The sequence below is a fragment of the Hyperolius riggenbachi genome, chromosome 4, assembly GCF_040937935.1.
Source record: "Hyperolius riggenbachi isolate aHypRig1 chromosome 4, aHypRig1.pri, whole genome shotgun sequence".
Taxonomy (NCBI): domain Eukaryota; kingdom Metazoa; phylum Chordata; class Amphibia; order Anura; family Hyperoliidae; genus Hyperolius; species Hyperolius riggenbachi.
The window spans coordinates 397825601-397843323 of record NC_090649.1 but is presented as its reverse complement, the minus strand read 5'-3'; the positions used below and the strand labels follow the sequence as shown (position 1 = coordinate 397843323).

The 17723-nt window shown below is 41.6% G+C and overlaps 1 protein-coding gene across 1 annotated transcript in view; it reads left to right on the top strand.

Annotated features, from left to right (window-relative positions):
* Positions 1–17723, top strand: part of ACTN2 (actinin alpha 2) — a 108250-nt gene that overhangs the window by 58542 nt on the left and 31985 nt on the right. Inside the window, exons 7-12 of the mRNA XM_068232256.1 lie at positions 785–866; positions 5096–5181; positions 6475–6567; positions 7113–7343; positions 10808–10955; positions 15624–15774. Of these exons, the coding sequence (XP_068088357.1) occupies positions 785–866; positions 5096–5181; positions 6475–6567; positions 7113–7343; positions 10808–10955; positions 15624–15774 (791 nt within the window). The remainder of the gene's footprint in view (positions 1–784; positions 867–5095; positions 5182–6474; positions 6568–7112; positions 7344–10807; positions 10956–15623; positions 15775–17723) is intronic.

Genomic DNA, 17723 nt, shown 5'->3' with positions numbered 1-17723 from the left:
GCGGCACACGACGGGCGCGAACGAGAGTTTCGAGTGATCGTAGCACTCTGTGTGGGAGTTGTTGAGGATCTTAAAGATCCGATCCACCATGAAGGTCCTTATTACCATGCGTGTCGCGCAAAACGCCATTCACCTAATCGCACACCTATACCCACATTATGAGATCACAGGAACAATCACTCATCGCTTAAAATAAAATCACCAGTTGTCGGAAGAATCGCAGACAAAATCGCAAGGTGGGTACGAGCCTTAAAACCTTGGGATCCCGGGGTTAGTTGGATAACTCTATTCAAAACTAAAGGCCAGGAAGGGAACAGAAAACTTCACAAGTGTAGCACAGACAAAAATAAACACACTTTGTAATTGAATAGGAAACGGGCCAGAACTTTTGGTTGCTTTTCATTCCTGCCTGTATATGTGGTGGAGATATTCCCTAATTTCCTGTTCTCCAGCCTAGGTTACAGTCATGTAACTAGTAAACTAGTAAAGAAACTCTAATGACTTGTAAGGATTATTTCAGCTGACTGTGTTAAGTTATTATTTTTAACTCTTGGGGATCATTTGCTTATCATAGCACAGTATGGTAGGGTTATAGGTCAGCTTTAACTGCATGTTTGAAACCTACTAATGGGTTTGATATATCTTCCACAGTGTGTGAGAATTTCCTAATAACACAATACTATGGTTAATATTTTTCCTAAAGAAATATCAGCAAGTAAAAATGTATCCAGCTTACAATACAAAAAAGGTGTTTTTCTACTAAAAATCCTTTCTCTTAACACAGGATGACCCCGTTGGGAATATTAACCTAGCAATGGATGTTGCTGAGAAATATCTGGATATTCCAAAGATGTTGGATGCTGAAGGTAAGATCCAGTTATACTGAAGTGAGAAGAATACTGATGCTGCCATCTTGAGTCCCTTATACACAATGGCAATTTGCTGTCATGCTGCGCTTTTAGCATTAGTTGCTTTTGTGCCACATACATGCAGCAAACATGCAGCCCATGGAGTCAGACCACACAGGCAAAGCATCTGTTCTGCATGATTATTCTGGGTCAGTGACTTAAAAGACAACTATTAATGTCAGCTGTTTTCTGTAAACTTAAAGAGGCACTATGGCGAAAAATTCTAAAATTTACAATATGTGCCAACATAGACAAATAAGAAGTACGTTTATTTCCAGAGTAAAATGAGCCATAAATTACTTTTCTCCTATGTTGCTGACACTTACAGTAGGTAGTAGACATCTGACTGAAGTGACAGGTTTTGGACTAGTCCATCTCTTCATAGGGGATTCTCAGCAAGGCTTTTATTTTTTATTAAGATATTCCCTAAAAATGATTTAAACAATGATGCTGGCCAGCTTCCCTGCTTGCTGCACAGTTTTTTGGCAGTTGGACAGCCAGAGCAACTGCCATTCACTAAGTGCTTTTGAATATAAATAAATCCCTGAGAATCCCCTATGAAGAGATGGACTAATCCAAAACCTGTCGCTTCTGTCAGATTTCTACTACCTACTGTAAGTGACACAGGAGAATAGTAATTTATGGCTCATTTTAATCTGGAAAAAATGTACTTCTTATTTGTTTATGTTTGCACATATTTTGAATTTTACAATTTTTCGCCCTAGTGCCTCTTTTAATCAATAAGAGAGCATGGATATATTTTTGGACTTGTTTTTGGAGATTTACCTGAAACACTTTGGACTCTATTCATAAAGCATTCCCGCATGCGGTAATGCTCAAAACAGCTGACTTTCCTGACCATTTAGCAAAGTGTCCATTCATAAAAGCTGTTTCCACATGAAAAGCTACAATCCCTGAGCAGTGCGGGAATTACCGCCTTGTGCGGAGATTATCACAACACATGTCACTGAAGGTTAATTCATAAAGATTAGAGCAGGTGGAATGGGAATGGAGAACACCGACTGTTTAGAAAAGGAGATAAGCCAGCAGTAACAGGCAAGATAACAGGCAAGCTAATGTGGACAGACCTCCCAGGCAGCTGCAGTGAGAGAAGAACAAAAAGGGCATTCCGGAATACCAAGGCTGTGTTTTTTAACCCCCTGGGTACCTGTTTTCAGATATATTTCACATCAAAAAGCCTGCATGTGTAACATTTCTTGAAGTTCTTCTAAGCTGCAGCAATTACATAGATTGTTTAGAAAGACTATTAAGCCCCATCTACACGATACGATTCTTTATGCGATTCTATTACGATTCTATTTATGATCCGATTAAATCCGACATGTCCGATCTGGATTCGATTCAATTCAATTCGATTTGCCATTGCAAAACAATAGCATATCGAATTGAATCGAATCTAATCCCGATCGGACATGTCGGATTTAGTTGGATGGTAAATAGAATCGTAATTGAATTGCATAAAGAATCGTATCGTGTAGATGGGGCTTTAGACAGATTCAGCGCAGATTCAGGGCAAGGAGAGGCAATTTAAAAAAATGCACATGTAAAGGGATGCTGGGGCTGCCTAACTCTGTCTCTGCACAGAGAAAATGTATCAACTCAGCTAGTACCGCTAGTTTAGTGCGGGAATTCCCCGACCTATTATCTCAAGTGTAAACTTTTTTATGAATTAGCACACAAAAGTCTAAAATACCGATGCGGTATTTTCCCTCCAAGATTTTTTTCCCGCAAATGTTTTATGAATAGAGCCCTATGGGCTTGATTCACAAAAGAGTGCTAACTGTTAGCACGGCCGTTTTCGCGCGAATTTTCGCATTGCGCGCGATCATGAATTTTCACGCAAAACGATAACGGTTTCACGCGTAAACGCGAATTTTACCGCGAAATCGATATCGTTTTGGCGCAAAAATTCGCATTTGCGCACGAAAATGTTATCGTTTTGCGCGAAAATTCACGATCGCGCGCAATGCGAAAATTCGCGCGAAAACGGCCGTGCTAACAGCACTCTTTTGTGAATCAAGCCCTTTGTGTCTTAAAACTTTTGACCACAGAATATTCCATCTGCACAGAGTAACCGGCCAGTGAAGTTCTGTGTAGACCATTCTATTTTTTGTTCTCCCCACCAACCCATATTCTAAGCCGCATGACCGACCACGTGAACAAGATAGGAGTGACTCAATCATACTCCACTCAGCAACAGCAAATAAACAATGAGATTTAATTGATCGTGCACATGCATGCTGGTCCCTTGAAGATACTTAACCCTCCTGGCGGTCAATTAAAACCGCCAGGGGGCAGCGCAACACTATTTTTTTTTTTTTAAATCATGTAGCTAGCCTAGCGCTAGCTACATGACAGCCGCTGTGCAGCGGCATCCCCCCACCCTCTTCGATCGCCTCCGGCGATCAAGCCCGTCCGGAAATCCCGTTCTGAACAGGATTTCCATTAGGGCTTCCCCCGTCGCCATGGCAACGGGCGGGATGACGTCATCGACGTCGTGACGTCAAAGGGAGTCCCGATCCACCCCTCAGCGCTGCCTGGCACTGATTGGCCTAGCAGCGCATGGGGTCTGGGGGGGCAGTGCGCCGCGGTGGGTAGTGGCGAATCGGTGCGGCACGGCGGCGATCGCAGGTAACACACAGCTAGCAAATCGGCCCAGCAGGGCCTGAGAAATCCTCCTGCGTGGCATAGCTCGGGCTTACCACCAGGAAGGTTAAGGAGCGAAGGCAACTTGTTGCTCTGCAGAGTAGGAGCAAGAGTGGTTGTCTCTCCCTCCTATCTTGTTGCCATGGGCACGAGGCTTATAACGCAGGCTGATGGGGAGATCCAAAAAATAGAATGGTCTACATAAAGCTTCACCGGCCTGTGTCACCTGTGTAGATAGATGGCAGCCTCCGTAATCCTCTCACTTGGGCAGCACGGTGGCGTAGTGGTTAGCTCTCTTGCCTTGCAGCACTGGGTCCCTGGTTCGAATCCCAGCCAGGGCACTATCTGCAAAGAGTTTGTATGTTCTCTCCGTGTCTGCGTGGGTTTCCTCCGGGCACTCCGGTTTCCTCCCACATTCCAAAAACATACGGATACGTTAATTGGCTCCCCCTTAAAAATTGGCCCTAGACTACAGTACTTACACTACATAATATAGACATATGGTAATGGTAGGGATTAGATTGTGAGCTCCTTTGAGGGACAGTTAGCGACAAGACATATATATATATATATACACTGTACAGCGCTGCGTAATATGTTGGCGCTATATAAATACTAAATAATAATAATAATAATAACTTCAAGTTCCCTTTAAATGTTTCACAGTGGAAAAGTATAAAGCGAACTCCAGTAAAGCAAAATGGCCACCCAAACAACCGTTTCAATCAATTTCTGATTGCAGTTGGTCAAAAGTATCAATTGGGCATGCTGGAAAATTTTCGTCACACGGGCTTGATCGGATGCACGGCAATAACGGCGTTCAATTCCTAATGATCAACAGACCTGACGGATGCCCAGATGGTCCCTCTGCCTCCTCGGGTGTCCGGCATTTTTTTGAATAGTCTCTGTGAGCACCTGTACCACGCGATACCGACACATATACCTACATATGTCACTACATGCACCGTTGTCCTGTGGTACGGTCACTCTGATGTTCCATTGTGGTCAGGTTGGAGCGCAGGGCAGATGCATGGCAACCATAGGCTATGCGGGAAATAATCCACTCTCCTGGAAAAATCACAGTCAGCACAGAAGTGTAAAACCACCTACCACATTGGATCAAACTGATCCATTGCAGACTGACAAGTGTGAACGGATCCTGCGTTCATTGTCGGTTTTCCAATGCAGTTAAATGGACAAAAATGTCCAGTTTCCACTGTAGTGATCAACATGAGCAGGTATCTCACAAGCCACCATTCATTGTGTAACATCTACACATGTATATCCAACCTAAGATCGCCTCTCTAAATACTGAGATTTTAAAACATCTGTTATGAACATGTGATCCTGTGCCCGCTTACCTCTTGCAATAAAAAAATACTTATTTTCTCTTTACCAAGCATACGTTTGGGGGCTTTCCACAGGTATCATCTTCGTTTTTTGGGCGAATAGAAAAAAGTAATAACAGCAGTAATGATTAATTGTTTTCTTGTTTTTGTTAACTGTTTTTTTCCCCTTAGATATTGTCAACACACCCAAACCTGATGAGAGAGCCCTCATGACTTATGTGTCTTGCTTCTATCATGCGTTCGCTGGGGCTGAACAGGTAAGGTAGAGTTAAAGGAAACAGTGCATAGAGGAGATTTATTACATTTTTTTTATTCTATATCATGTACAAAAATAAAAAATATTTAGTTTATTTTGTTAGTCAGAGATGATATATATTACACGCAGCCAAAATATATCTAAGCATAGTAAATGAGCTGGACTTTTCACTCAGTAGGCATCTTAGGGTGCATACACACATCAGACTATAGTCTTTGGAAAATGAAAGATCACAGACCAATTTTACCCCCTTCCATGTAGTATGAGAGCCATACTTTACACAGTCTATTCTATGGAGCTGAACTCCCCATCAGATATAGAAATCTTTGCAAGATGCTGCACACAAACATGCTGCACACATGCAAAAGATCAATATCTGCAAAAGATCTGTTCCTGCAAAAGATCCGTTCCTGCAAAATGTATTCATAGTCTATGAGATCTGCAGATCCTCATACACACCTTGTTTAACAGACTTTCATCTGCAGATCAGATCCACCAGGATGGAACTTCAGATCTGCAGATAGGATCTTGCATTACAATGTACCTCAAAGAAATGCCTCTCAATTCAGTAAAACATGTTAAAAACTTTATTTTAAAATTCCACTCACATGATCTTCACATATGTTTCTGCATAGAGTTTTATCAGGGCTCTCCCCCGTTGCCTTTGCCGGGCTGACCGTGGTATTCCATTCCGCTCATGCTGTCGCCCTCCACTCACTGTCGTGCTGTTCCCTATGCTTCCAGTCTCCGCCCAATCGATTTCGTCACTGCCTCGTGACTCATCAGGTGCCCCTGAATACTGTAGCTCAGTTGGATACAGACATTAGTCAGGCAAGGCTTATGGGCTGTCCCTGATTTACCTTACATAAAGTGTTGTTTTATTATTATCCAAGCAGATTTCCTTTATGTCTTGTACTAAGTAAATAAGAGCTGATATTTAAGTTATTCATTTTTTAGGAGTTTGCCACTTATTCTTTATACTTCATTTCTATCTGTGTCTTACAATATCTCCTGTAAGAGGTCAACAATGGCTTTGCTTTAAGGGAAGCTTGAGCTGAAAGGGAGTATTAATATTCGGGAATAATTAGTGAAGGATATTTGCGGCTATCCAAACACATAAAGCATATCATTCTATTGCACTGAAATTGCATGGTTGATGATTGTTTTATATGTTTGGAGTCTTTAAGAGAGCTTAGCAATGTGGATCATTCCTGAAGTAATATCTACAACCAATGCCCTATGTGCTGTATGTTGCTGTTCTTATTTATGATTAACACTTCCTAATTCTCCACAGGCAGAGACAGCTGCTAATCGTATCTGTAAAGTTCTTGCTGTTAATCAGGAAAATGAGAGAATGATGGAAGAATATGAGAGACTGGCAAGTGAGGTAATTCTCAATTCATCTAACTAGGAACTACATATGTGTATGTTATGTGAAAGAAGCTCATAACAGGAGATCCCCGGATCATAAAGCACTCTACAGGAGAACCCTGGGTCATAAATAACATAACAGTGGGAGTACCCTGGGTTATAACAAACATAACAGGAGATCCCCAGGTCAAAAAGCACATAACGACAGGAGAACTTCAGATCATAAAGCACATAACAACAGGAGATACCCGGATCATAAAGCACCTGACAGGAGAACCCGGGGTCATAAAGCACATAACAACAGGAGAACCCAGGGTCATAAGGCACATAGCAGGAGATTCCTGGATCATAAAGTACAGTACATAACAACAGGAGAACCCCAGGTTATAAAGCACATACCAGGAGAACTCCAAGTCATAAAGCACATAGCAACAGGAGAACTCCAGGTCATCATTTTTTGTACCTTTAAAAGTGACTAAATATGAAAAAAGATGTTTCTATAAAACGTTTTATACTTTCTTTGCAATGTGTTAAGATTTTAAAGAGATTTTCTTTTTGCAGCTTCTGGAATGGATCAGACGCACAATTCCATGGCTGGAAAACCGCACTCCTGAAAAGAGCATGGAAGCCATGATGAAGAAACTTGAAGATTTCCGAGACTACAGACGCAAACACAAACCCCCCAGAGTCCAGGAGAAATGTCAGCTGGAGATCAACTTCAACACCTTGCAGACAAAGCTGAGAATAAGCAACAGGCCGGCATTCATGCCCTCTGAGGGGAAAATGGTTTCTGTGAGTATAAATTACATAGTTATAAACAGGGCTGTTTCTAACCTGTTGGAAAACCAGTCAAGGCCCCTTTTATAACTCCACCCCCTCCTCCCCCCAATCTTGTAAATTTTAAGATTACAGCCTACAAGCACTACTAATTTGTTAGGTCATGTACAGAAATGACATTGTTTCTCAAAATATGGTTTATGAAGAGAAAACTCAAATTATTGCCAGGCCATATAAACCGCACTGGCCTTTACTTTGCTTTACTGGCCTTTCACAGAACCCACATTAAAGATTCTTCCTATAATTACGATGGATGTGTATCCATTTAAAAAAAAAATTACTATTTATTTACAGCCTGGATCTTTCAAGGTCGGACCATTGTCAAGGAAATCAAAAGGAGTTTCAACAATAAATACAGATCATTTAGGCTTACTAAGTTGTGTTAATTAGCAGTGCCCATTTAGGTGATAAAATTACCATCCATTTATTCCTTAATGGTAATGGCATTTGTGCATAAGAATTACATAAAGCGCAGTGGGCTATCAATATGACTGTGGTGCCCCCTCCTATAAGTGTTGCATACAGTAGGCAATGGCAAACCAGACATACAGTATGCTAGGTTTGCCATTGCCTAAAAATGGCCCTGATTATAAATAATCTGTAGCATTTTAGAGCACAGTATATATCTGGTAAACCTCAGGTATTTCCCATGCTTGCTTAACCATACACAAATGTTTTCTTGCAGCATGTCTTAAAGTGAAAGTGAACCTGTGTCAGTCTTTACACACTGCCCGCTAAAGATAAGGCTGCAGTTGTGCGAAAGTTTGGGCAACCTTATTAATTGTCATGATTTTCCTATATAAATTGTTGGTTGTTATGATAAAAAATGTTAGTTAAATATATCATATAGGAGACACACACAGTGATATTTAAGAAGTGAAATTAAGTTTATTGGATTTACAGAAAGTGTGCAATAATTGTTTAAACAAAATTAGGCAGATGCGTAAATTTAGGCACCACAAAATAGAAATGAAATCAATATTAAGTAGATCCTCCTTTTGCAGAAATTACAGTCTCTGAATGCTTCCTGTAGGTTCCAATGAGAGTCTGGATTCTGGTTGAAGGTATTTTAGTCCATTCCTCTTTACAAAACATCTCTAGTTCATTCAGGTCTGATGGCTTCCGAGCATGGACAGCTCTCTTTAACTCACACCACAGATTTTCAATTATATTCAGGTCTGGGGACTGAGATGGCCACCCTTCCCCTAAACCATGATGGTGAACAATCTTTGTCTTCAGGTCATTTGAGAATTGTTTTGAGACCCCCATGTTGCTACTCTTCAGAGAAAATTAAAAGAGGAGGGAAACTTACAATTGACCCCCTTAAATACTCTTTCTCATAATTGGATTCACCTGTGTATGTAGGTCAGGGGTCACTGAGCCAAGCCAATTTGAGTTCCAGTAATTAGTTCTAAGGTTTTGGAATCAATAAAATTACAACAGTGCCCACATTTATGCACCTGCCTAATTTTCTTTAAACAATTATTGTGCACTTTCTGTAAATCCAATAAACTTCATTTCACTTCTCAAATATCACTGTGTGTATCTCCTATATGACATATTTAACTGACATTTTTTATTGTAACAACCAACGATTTACACAGGAAAATCATGATGATTAACAAGGTTGCCCAAACGTTCGCATCCCACTGTAGCTATATTACACTTCCTGCAGTGTGCATTTAAAAAAAGAAGCTACAGAAAGCTCTTATAACTGCCTGTACGGTCTGTACTTCCTGGTAGAATACAGCTGCATTTGTAACCATGAACATGTCTTTGCCCACCTGATCACACCTCACGTTGTGCAGGAGACCAATAGCTGGTTAATGGACAGCTAGGCCTGCAGGGGGCAGAACATTTTGTTATAATGCTTCTTTGACTTGGATTCCTGTACTGATAATGCGGTAAGAACTGTAAGTTCTCCCATGCAAACAGAATGTCTATTTCTGCTCAGGATACCGGGGCTCTGATGTGCCGACAGCGCCATTACACGTCCTGTGATCTTCTGTCAGTACACGTTTTAACTTAGCACAAATAATAAATAAATTAGCAAATAATAGCCCAGTCTTTTTGTTATAGCTTGCCCTGGTAATCTAGTGGCTCCCCCTCTTATTTATATCTTTCCCTGGGAAGCATCCCTTGGGATCTCTTGGTACTCCTTCCCTTCATATATTTTTCCTGTGTAGTCTAGTGATCCCTCTACCCCTTTAAGGAATTTCCTGGTTTTCTAGTGGCCCCCCTCTTTCCCACAGCTCTCCCTGGTACTGTAGTGCACCTCCCTCCATCCGAAGTAGCGTAGTAAGTATTTCTCACCCCTCCTGGCTGCTTTGGCGATCAGCTCTCCCTCTCACTTGTACTGTGCTAGGTTCTTGCGTCTTCATGTACCGAATCCTGGCTTGACATTGCCATCAAGTTGGGACCTGGTACATGAAGACCAAAGAGCCTGGCATCCGTACATGTGAGAGGAAGAGCTAATCACCATAATAACCAGAATGGGTACAAAATACTGTACTTACAAAACCCATACTTCCTGCAGCTGCTGAACTCTGGGGGTTGGAAAGTTGGGGGGGGGGGATCGAAAAACGGGCACTAGGTTATTAGACCCTGGTGCCTCCACCACTTGTTGCCATGGAAAAAAATCACAGGTGCATGCTAGCATACACGCTGTGCTCATCAAAAGCTGCAGGCTAACATTCAGCTGTTCTGGCAAAGCAGTTGCCAGAAACAATGGGAATGTACTGTATTGCTCACTACACAGTGGTTTAACGACACCTGAAGCAAGAGAGATATGGAGGCTACCATGTTTATTTCATTTTAAATAATACCAATTGTCTGGCATCCTGCTAATCTTCTGCCTCTAATACATCTAGCCATAAACCCTGAACAAGCAGATGTTTGATTAATGATTGACTGGATTTGCTACATGCTTGTTTCAGGTGGGTGATTCAGATACTACTAAGGCATAAAGCTGCAGTTACACGCGTAGATGCAGCCGCGATGTTCCTTATCAATCGAGCCGCTGATGCGTCTCGATTGATAAGATCCGACACAACGGATCTTGCTTCCGCCGATTCCCTGCTCGCTCCCCGCGAGGGGACAATGGCAGGGAATCGAGCGGAAGAGAAGCGGCGGCGGGGACGAGCGTGGAATCGAATGCGGCGCACGAGCGGGGACGCGGCGGGCACGCACGGGGACGCGGAAGAGGCTAATCGAGCCGCCAGATCGCAGCCTCATCTACCCGTGTAGATGAGGCTTAAAATACTAACATTGTTTAAAAGGAAAGAAATATGGCAGCCTACATATCCCCTCCACTTCAGTCATCCTTTAAGGTCAAGCAGTGAAGGTCTTTCAAGATTTTGAGACTATAAATAAAATAATACTCATTAACGGTAACAGAAGAAATTGTTCTCATTGCGCAGGACATTGCAAATGCTTGGCAGAGGCTGGAGCAAGGTGAGAAAGGGTATGAAGAGTGGATGCTCAATGAGCTAAGAAGGCTTCAGAGACTTGATCATTTGGCTGAGAAATTTAGACAGAAGGCAACCACGCATGAGACATGGTCTTCTGGTAAGAAACAAGTGCAAACATGCATTATTACAATGTCATAATGTTTAACACTCCGAAATTAATTCACCATAAACAGTATACTGTAGTGTTCAAAGTATTAGGGAAGCAGCTAACTTGTTCTGTAGTACATTTTTTATAAAAAATAAATAAATAAATAACCACATTATTTAACGCATGTAAAAGAAAAAAAATCAGTACATATTCAATATTTGTTGCCAAACTTTTTGTTTGGGAATCACTTAGTCACATTTTGTTCCTTTTGAGTTATTTCTATATTTATGCCAGCTCTTTATTATGCACCCATATTTGTATCTTACATTATTATTAATAAAATAAGAATAATTAAAATAATATAAATTATATGCATATATAAAATAAGAATAGTTACCATGATACCACTCTCTCCTACCTTTATCTGAAAGGGTATGATGGTCATGGCCTTGCAGGAAAGCTATGTGTTCCCTGGCCTATCTTTTAGGAAATAGCTGCAAGGGCTGCCAGATATATCACTTTACTCTCTAATCCTGGAATTATGAAACTGGACTCATCTCGATCCAGGCTGGAATCATTTTTATTCTAAACATAGTGGCCCTGAGGATACCTCTTATTGATACTATGCTAACTAAACACTGACAGCACTTCTTATTAGTTTAAAAATGTATGAATGGTACATTGGTGTCACTGTCTTCCATTTCCTGTAACTTATTTGTAGCACTTCATAAATGGGAGCATTTTTGTCATTTCCTTTTTTATGAATACTTTCATTATATTATTGATGTGTAAATCATTTTATCCATTCATCTAGACCGGGGATGTCAAACAGGTCCTTCGAGGGCCGAGGTCCAAACACATTTGACACAGCTCAAATTAATTGATGGGTCTGTATCAGGATAAGTGTGGTCCATCAGGTAGAACACATTCCCCTCTTTCTCAGTCCATCCTAAACACTGGCATGGATCTGGTCCTCCAGGCCTGGAGTTCGACACCTGTGATCTAGACCGTTGTAGGAATCCTCAGAGGTAGTTACAGGTGAAACTCCAAAAATTGGAATATTGTGCAAAAGTTCATGTATTTCAGTAAAAGCCTTTATTTGTTCTAATTTTGATGATTATGTCTTACAGCTTATTATGAAAACACCCAAAATCAAAATCTCAGACCATTAGAATAGGGTGAAAATGTCCAATATTCTAAGCCCAAAGTGTCAGATTCTAATCAGCTAATTAATTCAAAACACCTGCAAAGGGTTCCTATTTCTTATATTAGTTTCATCTTTTTATTTGAATTACTGAAATAAATGAACTTTTGCACAATGTTCTAATTTTCTAAGTTTCTCCTGTAATCGGCTCTTCTGAGACACTGATTACCCCAATTGTGAGTGCCTTTGGTTTTCTGCAAATCATGCACTGTTGGTGGGCCTTGAGGACATGGTTGTGGAACTCTGATCTAGATTCTAGACCATTGGGAAGCTTTGGCCGCAAATTCAGGTGAACACAGGGAACATTAAAATTGTAATTTCCTCTTATTTAAATTTGCCATGAGGATACTCATAGGTCTATATAAAAGCATTAATGGGAAAATTTAGCTTGGAAAATCAAATATCCGAATGCTGAAGCCTGTAATCCGTTGGTGGTGGGCCTTTAGGACAGGGTTGAGGAACTCTGATCTAGACCACTGGAAAATGTTGGCAGAAAATTCAGGTGAACACAGGAAAAGTTTACATTTCCTGATTAAGTTTTTTTGAATTTTACTCCAGGGATTCTCATCGGTCCAAATGAATGTGTTAAGGTCTGTACACATGCCTGACTTAAGTCAGCTGAGGTGGCAGATAATGGCCACCTCAGCGGATAATCAGGCATGTGTATGGCAGCCGGCGTCCCCAACCTGCGAGTGATCCGCTGGGCAGATATACTACCCACCAATGACGCCAATCTCATTGTTCGTGCTGCTCCCCGCCCGCCGCGTGACGTCTCGCATGTGTCTCTCATCGTCCCTTCATCATCCACCCACCTAGCAACACAGCGTGTCGTCAGCTACACAGCAGACGTGTGTGTGCAGCCCGGTCCAGTGACGTCACCCAAGGGGATCAGGTCCTGATCCCCGATGGGCGACATCCTTCAAAGGTGTGTACTCACCTTTAGTGGGAAGATTCAGTCTGGAAATTCAAATCTTCCTGCAGCCTCCAAGACAGGTGTGTTTTGTTTCATTCAAATATTTTCTGTCATTGTGTTTTCTGTAAATAAGTAAGGGTTCTTTAATTATAATACCTGGGTGGAGGGGCATGTTTTGTGCATATGAGTAACAAAAAAGCTGGCAGTGCACTGCATGATGGTAATTATTATTTTTTTATATAATTAATGCATCATTGCAGCAGCCTGACCTGCTCACTTCTGGGAGGGGGTTGTCTAACTACATCCTCTCTACTGCTCTTCCCTTTGCCATCAGTTGGAAAAGAAGCATGGGTGTTACAGCCACCTCCCCCCGATCCCCAGTGTATTGACTGGTTTAGGCCTCTTGCACACTGCAAGTGATTCCGATTCAGATTCCGCTTTTTAATCAGTTTTTAAATCCGATTCAGATTCCGATTTGCAGTGTGCAGGGAGCAAACTGCAAATCGGAATCTGAATTGGATGTAAAAACTGATTAAAAAGCGGAATCTGAATCGGAATCACTTGCCGTGTGCAAGAGGCCTTAAAGGAATACTTAAGTCTAGAAAAAAAATGACATTTACTCACCTGGGGCATCCCTCAGCCCCCCGAAGCTGGATGGTGCCCTCGCAGCCCCGCTCCGATCGTCCTGTCCCCGCCGGCGGCTACTTCTGGTTCGGCGACAGCCGCCGACAGGCTGGGAACGCGGCTGATTTTTCGCGTTCCCAGCCGCTGCTATCACTCTCTATGCTGCTATAGCGTATATATATAGCAGCAGAGAGAGTGATAGCAGCGGCTGGGAACGCGGAAAATCAGCCGCGTTCCCAGCCTGTCGGCGGCTGTCGCCGAACCGGAAGTAGCCGCCGGCGGGGACATGATGATCGGAGCGGGGCTGCGAGGGCACCATCCAGCTTTGGGGGGCTGAGGGATGCCCCAGGTGAGTAAATGTCATTTTTTTTTTCTAGACTTAAGTGTTCCTTTAAGTTGATGGTATAGTATGTGGCAAAGTGATATTGTATCAGCATAGGGATTTCTGAGAGGCAGCACAGGGGGTTTGTAAGAGTGGGCATGGTTGGCACAATACAATTAAAGTGCTAAAGTGCTTAAAGAGATCCTGAGGTGAGCGGGATATGGAGGCTGCCATATTTTTTTCCGTGTAAACAATGCCAGTTGCCTGGCAGCCTTGTTGATCTTCTGGCATAAGTGGTGTCTGAGTCAAAACCCTGGAACAAGCATATGGCTAATCCAGTATACCTTGAGTCAGCTGAGTCAGAGTACCTGATCTGCTGCATGCTTGTTCATTGTCTTTAGCTAAATGTATTAGAGAGACACAGGATCAGGAGGACTACCAGACAACTGGTATTGTTTAAAATGAAATAAATATGGCAGCCTCCATATCCCTCTCACCTCGGGTTCCCTTTAAAGGGCTGAGGACCCCAAAGTTGAGCTTGGAGTGGGGTTGGTGGATGGGTACGCTGTTAGTTTGGGTTAGGTGGGTTTAATTAGAAAAAAGTTAAAGGAATCAAGCTTTAAAGTCATCATGTTTCTCTGACTATACATTTATTTTAAATCTATGGCCTGTACGTTAGATTAGATTGTCCTATAGAATCGATGTTCCTAATATAAAATGTATTTGCAGTTCATTCAGAAAATATTGAGACTAGTTCAAAGCCCTTCACTTTTTGATATATTGCAGCTTCTTGCTATTCTTATTTAAACATATTGTTTCCCTTATCAGTCAGAACTCAGTATGCTGAAGTGACAACAGTATAAAGTGCAAACAGTAAAAAATGAAAACAATTACCTTCAGCCTATAAAGCAAAAAAAGGAGTTTAACATTTTAAGCAATTGTTTAAAAAAAAAAATTATGGCATTTATGTAAGCATTTGGACACTTTCTGATGTCTTAGTTGAAACACCAGTGGCAGTACAAATAGGACTCTTGAACATCTTGAACATGATGAGACAAATTTCCTGTATTTAAGCCACATACACACGCTCAGCAAAAGTCCTTTAAATGCACAATTATCAAACAACTTTTGTTGTTGAAACAAACCAAAAAAGCTGTTTGCTATTGATCAAACAACTGATAAGACACAGCTCAAGTCAATCCAACAGTTGCTTGAACAATAGCAAACAACTTTTCTGGTTTGTTTAAACAACAAAAGTTGTTTGATAGTTGTGCATTAAAGGACTTTTGTTGAGCGTGTGTATGAGCCTTTTTATGGATTACAGTATCCTCTCCAAATCTTTTCAAGATCTGTCCCATTGGATGGAGACTCTCTCTGAGCCTCGTTTATCTTTATCATATCAAAAATATATATCTTTTTTATTTTTCAGAAAACATCCATAAATTCTGATACAGTATATATGCATATATAATGCAGAAGACTTTGCCATAGATTCTGACGCAGCATATATGAAACACTCTGTGAAAAACTGGAGGCTAACCCCTAGGGTAGTAATTTGAGTGGTGTTTGTAACTTTTGATTGGTCCTCAGTGATGTAACACTTTATACTTTCAGGAAAAGAGCAAATGTTAATACAGAAGGACTACGAGGGTTCATCTCTGACTGAAGTGAGGGCTCTACTGAGAAAACACGAGACCTTTGAGAGTGAACTGGCCTCCCGCCAGGACCGAGTGGAGCAGATTGCAGCCATCGCCCAGGAACTGAAGTATGTTCCACTCGCTGAGACACAGCTGCTGACATTTAGCTGATAAAACTATTTCCATGGCATTCAGTAGTGTCATAGGTACTGTGTAAAAGAATTCCTAGCATTGTTCAGTAAGAATATTATCTTGGCCGTTTCAAAAACCCTCTTCTTTTGGAGGCTAAATTTAGTCTTTGCTCAGAATCCATTGACACAGTGAAATGTTTTAACAATGAGATGCTTTCTGCTTTAGGATATGAACAGTAAATGGCTAATACTGCTTTATATATTTACAGAATGGAACTTGACTATATTGGCCCATGTAACTTTACACAAATGGGGCCTACATGTCCTACTAACACTTTGGTTTTGACATTACACAGGGATGACAGTAGGCAGCCAACCCACCAGACTTACTCCTGGAAATGAGATTAAAATAATAGGTAAAATAAGCAATATAAAGCTGCGCAAAATGTTCACAACCACTATACAATACTACAGAGGCACACTTAATTGCTCGATGCAGGTCAAGAAATGATAAAACAGTTATAAGTGGCCTCTATTTTCACCACAGTATATGATCCACAGCGGGTAGCAGCTGTATAACAATGTTCAGTCATCCAATGTTTTAGCCCCACAAGATCATTCCAATCCTGTCCAGGAATTTCCACTTTCCCCCCCAGTCTGTACAGTGAAACCCCTCAAAATAAACTAAAGAACCCTAACATACTGTAGTGTAATATGTTTCAGCCATTCTACACCTCAGTGCGCGATAAGCAAGGACCAAAACAGGGATTCCATCACCAGTATAACACACACACCCTCCACTCGGTCCCTACTCACCAGCTAATCATGGTGGGTCTGGGCATGTAATCAAACTCACATACAGCATGTGCTTATCTCACAATGCTGCCATCTACCTTCCTGGGCAGAGCTTGGAGATGCATGATTCTGGACTATCTCAAGCCATTGAGAAAAACGCAGAAGACCTCCAGGAAGGCATATGGCGGATTGTGAAATATGGTTGTTTTTATTCTTGCAACATGAATTATTTAAATCTCTGATTAACAATGTTAACATCCCAAAGAGCTCTGATAGCTCCTACTGTCTGTTGTTTACAAACACCACTTCTCCACAATGGCCTGTATACTGTGTACAGTGTACACCGACCCTAACTTGCCCAACACTATACGAAAGTTGTATACACACACAATTTCTCCTGACCTTGTTTTGCCTGCCGGGATGGAACCAAAACCTGCGGGTGTCACTGTGGAGCGCTAATGCAGTACAGATGCATCCCTAGTCAACAGCCTAGTGATGAATTTTGTGTCTATAAAGAAGGGAAGAGGGACAACGGTGCCAGATATGACAGAGCAGTTTCCAGGAAAGAGTAGAGAGGGGACCAGTGGACTGGTTGACAATTGTCACTTAAAGATCCATCATGCCAGATCATTATCAACCTTGGCTGACCTCGGGGCACCTGTACACAAGCTGGATTTTTTAACGAGATGTCCATGACCAGCTTCCTAGAAGTGTAGAAGGCTTTACTGGAAATCCATTATGAGACTGTTGGAGAGGAGGTCTGTTTCCAGGATAGTGGGGTACATATTTTGCTTCCATTTTAAAGAGAATCTGTATTGTTAAAATCGCACAAAAGCAAACATACCAGTGCGTTAGGGGACATCTCCTATTACCCTCTGTCACAATTTCGCCGCTCCCGCCACATTAAAAGTAGTCAAAAACAGTTTTTAAAAGTTTATTTATAAACAAACAAAATGGCCACCAAAACAGGAAGTAGGTTGATGTACAGTATGTCCACACATAGAAAATAGATCCATACACAAGCAGGCTGTATACAGCCTTCCTTTTGAATCTCAAGAGATCACTTGTGTGTTTACCTTCTTCCCCCTGTAGCTCTCATCCACTGAATACTAATGACAGGCTGTGAGGCTGATCGTTTCTTCCTGCAGACA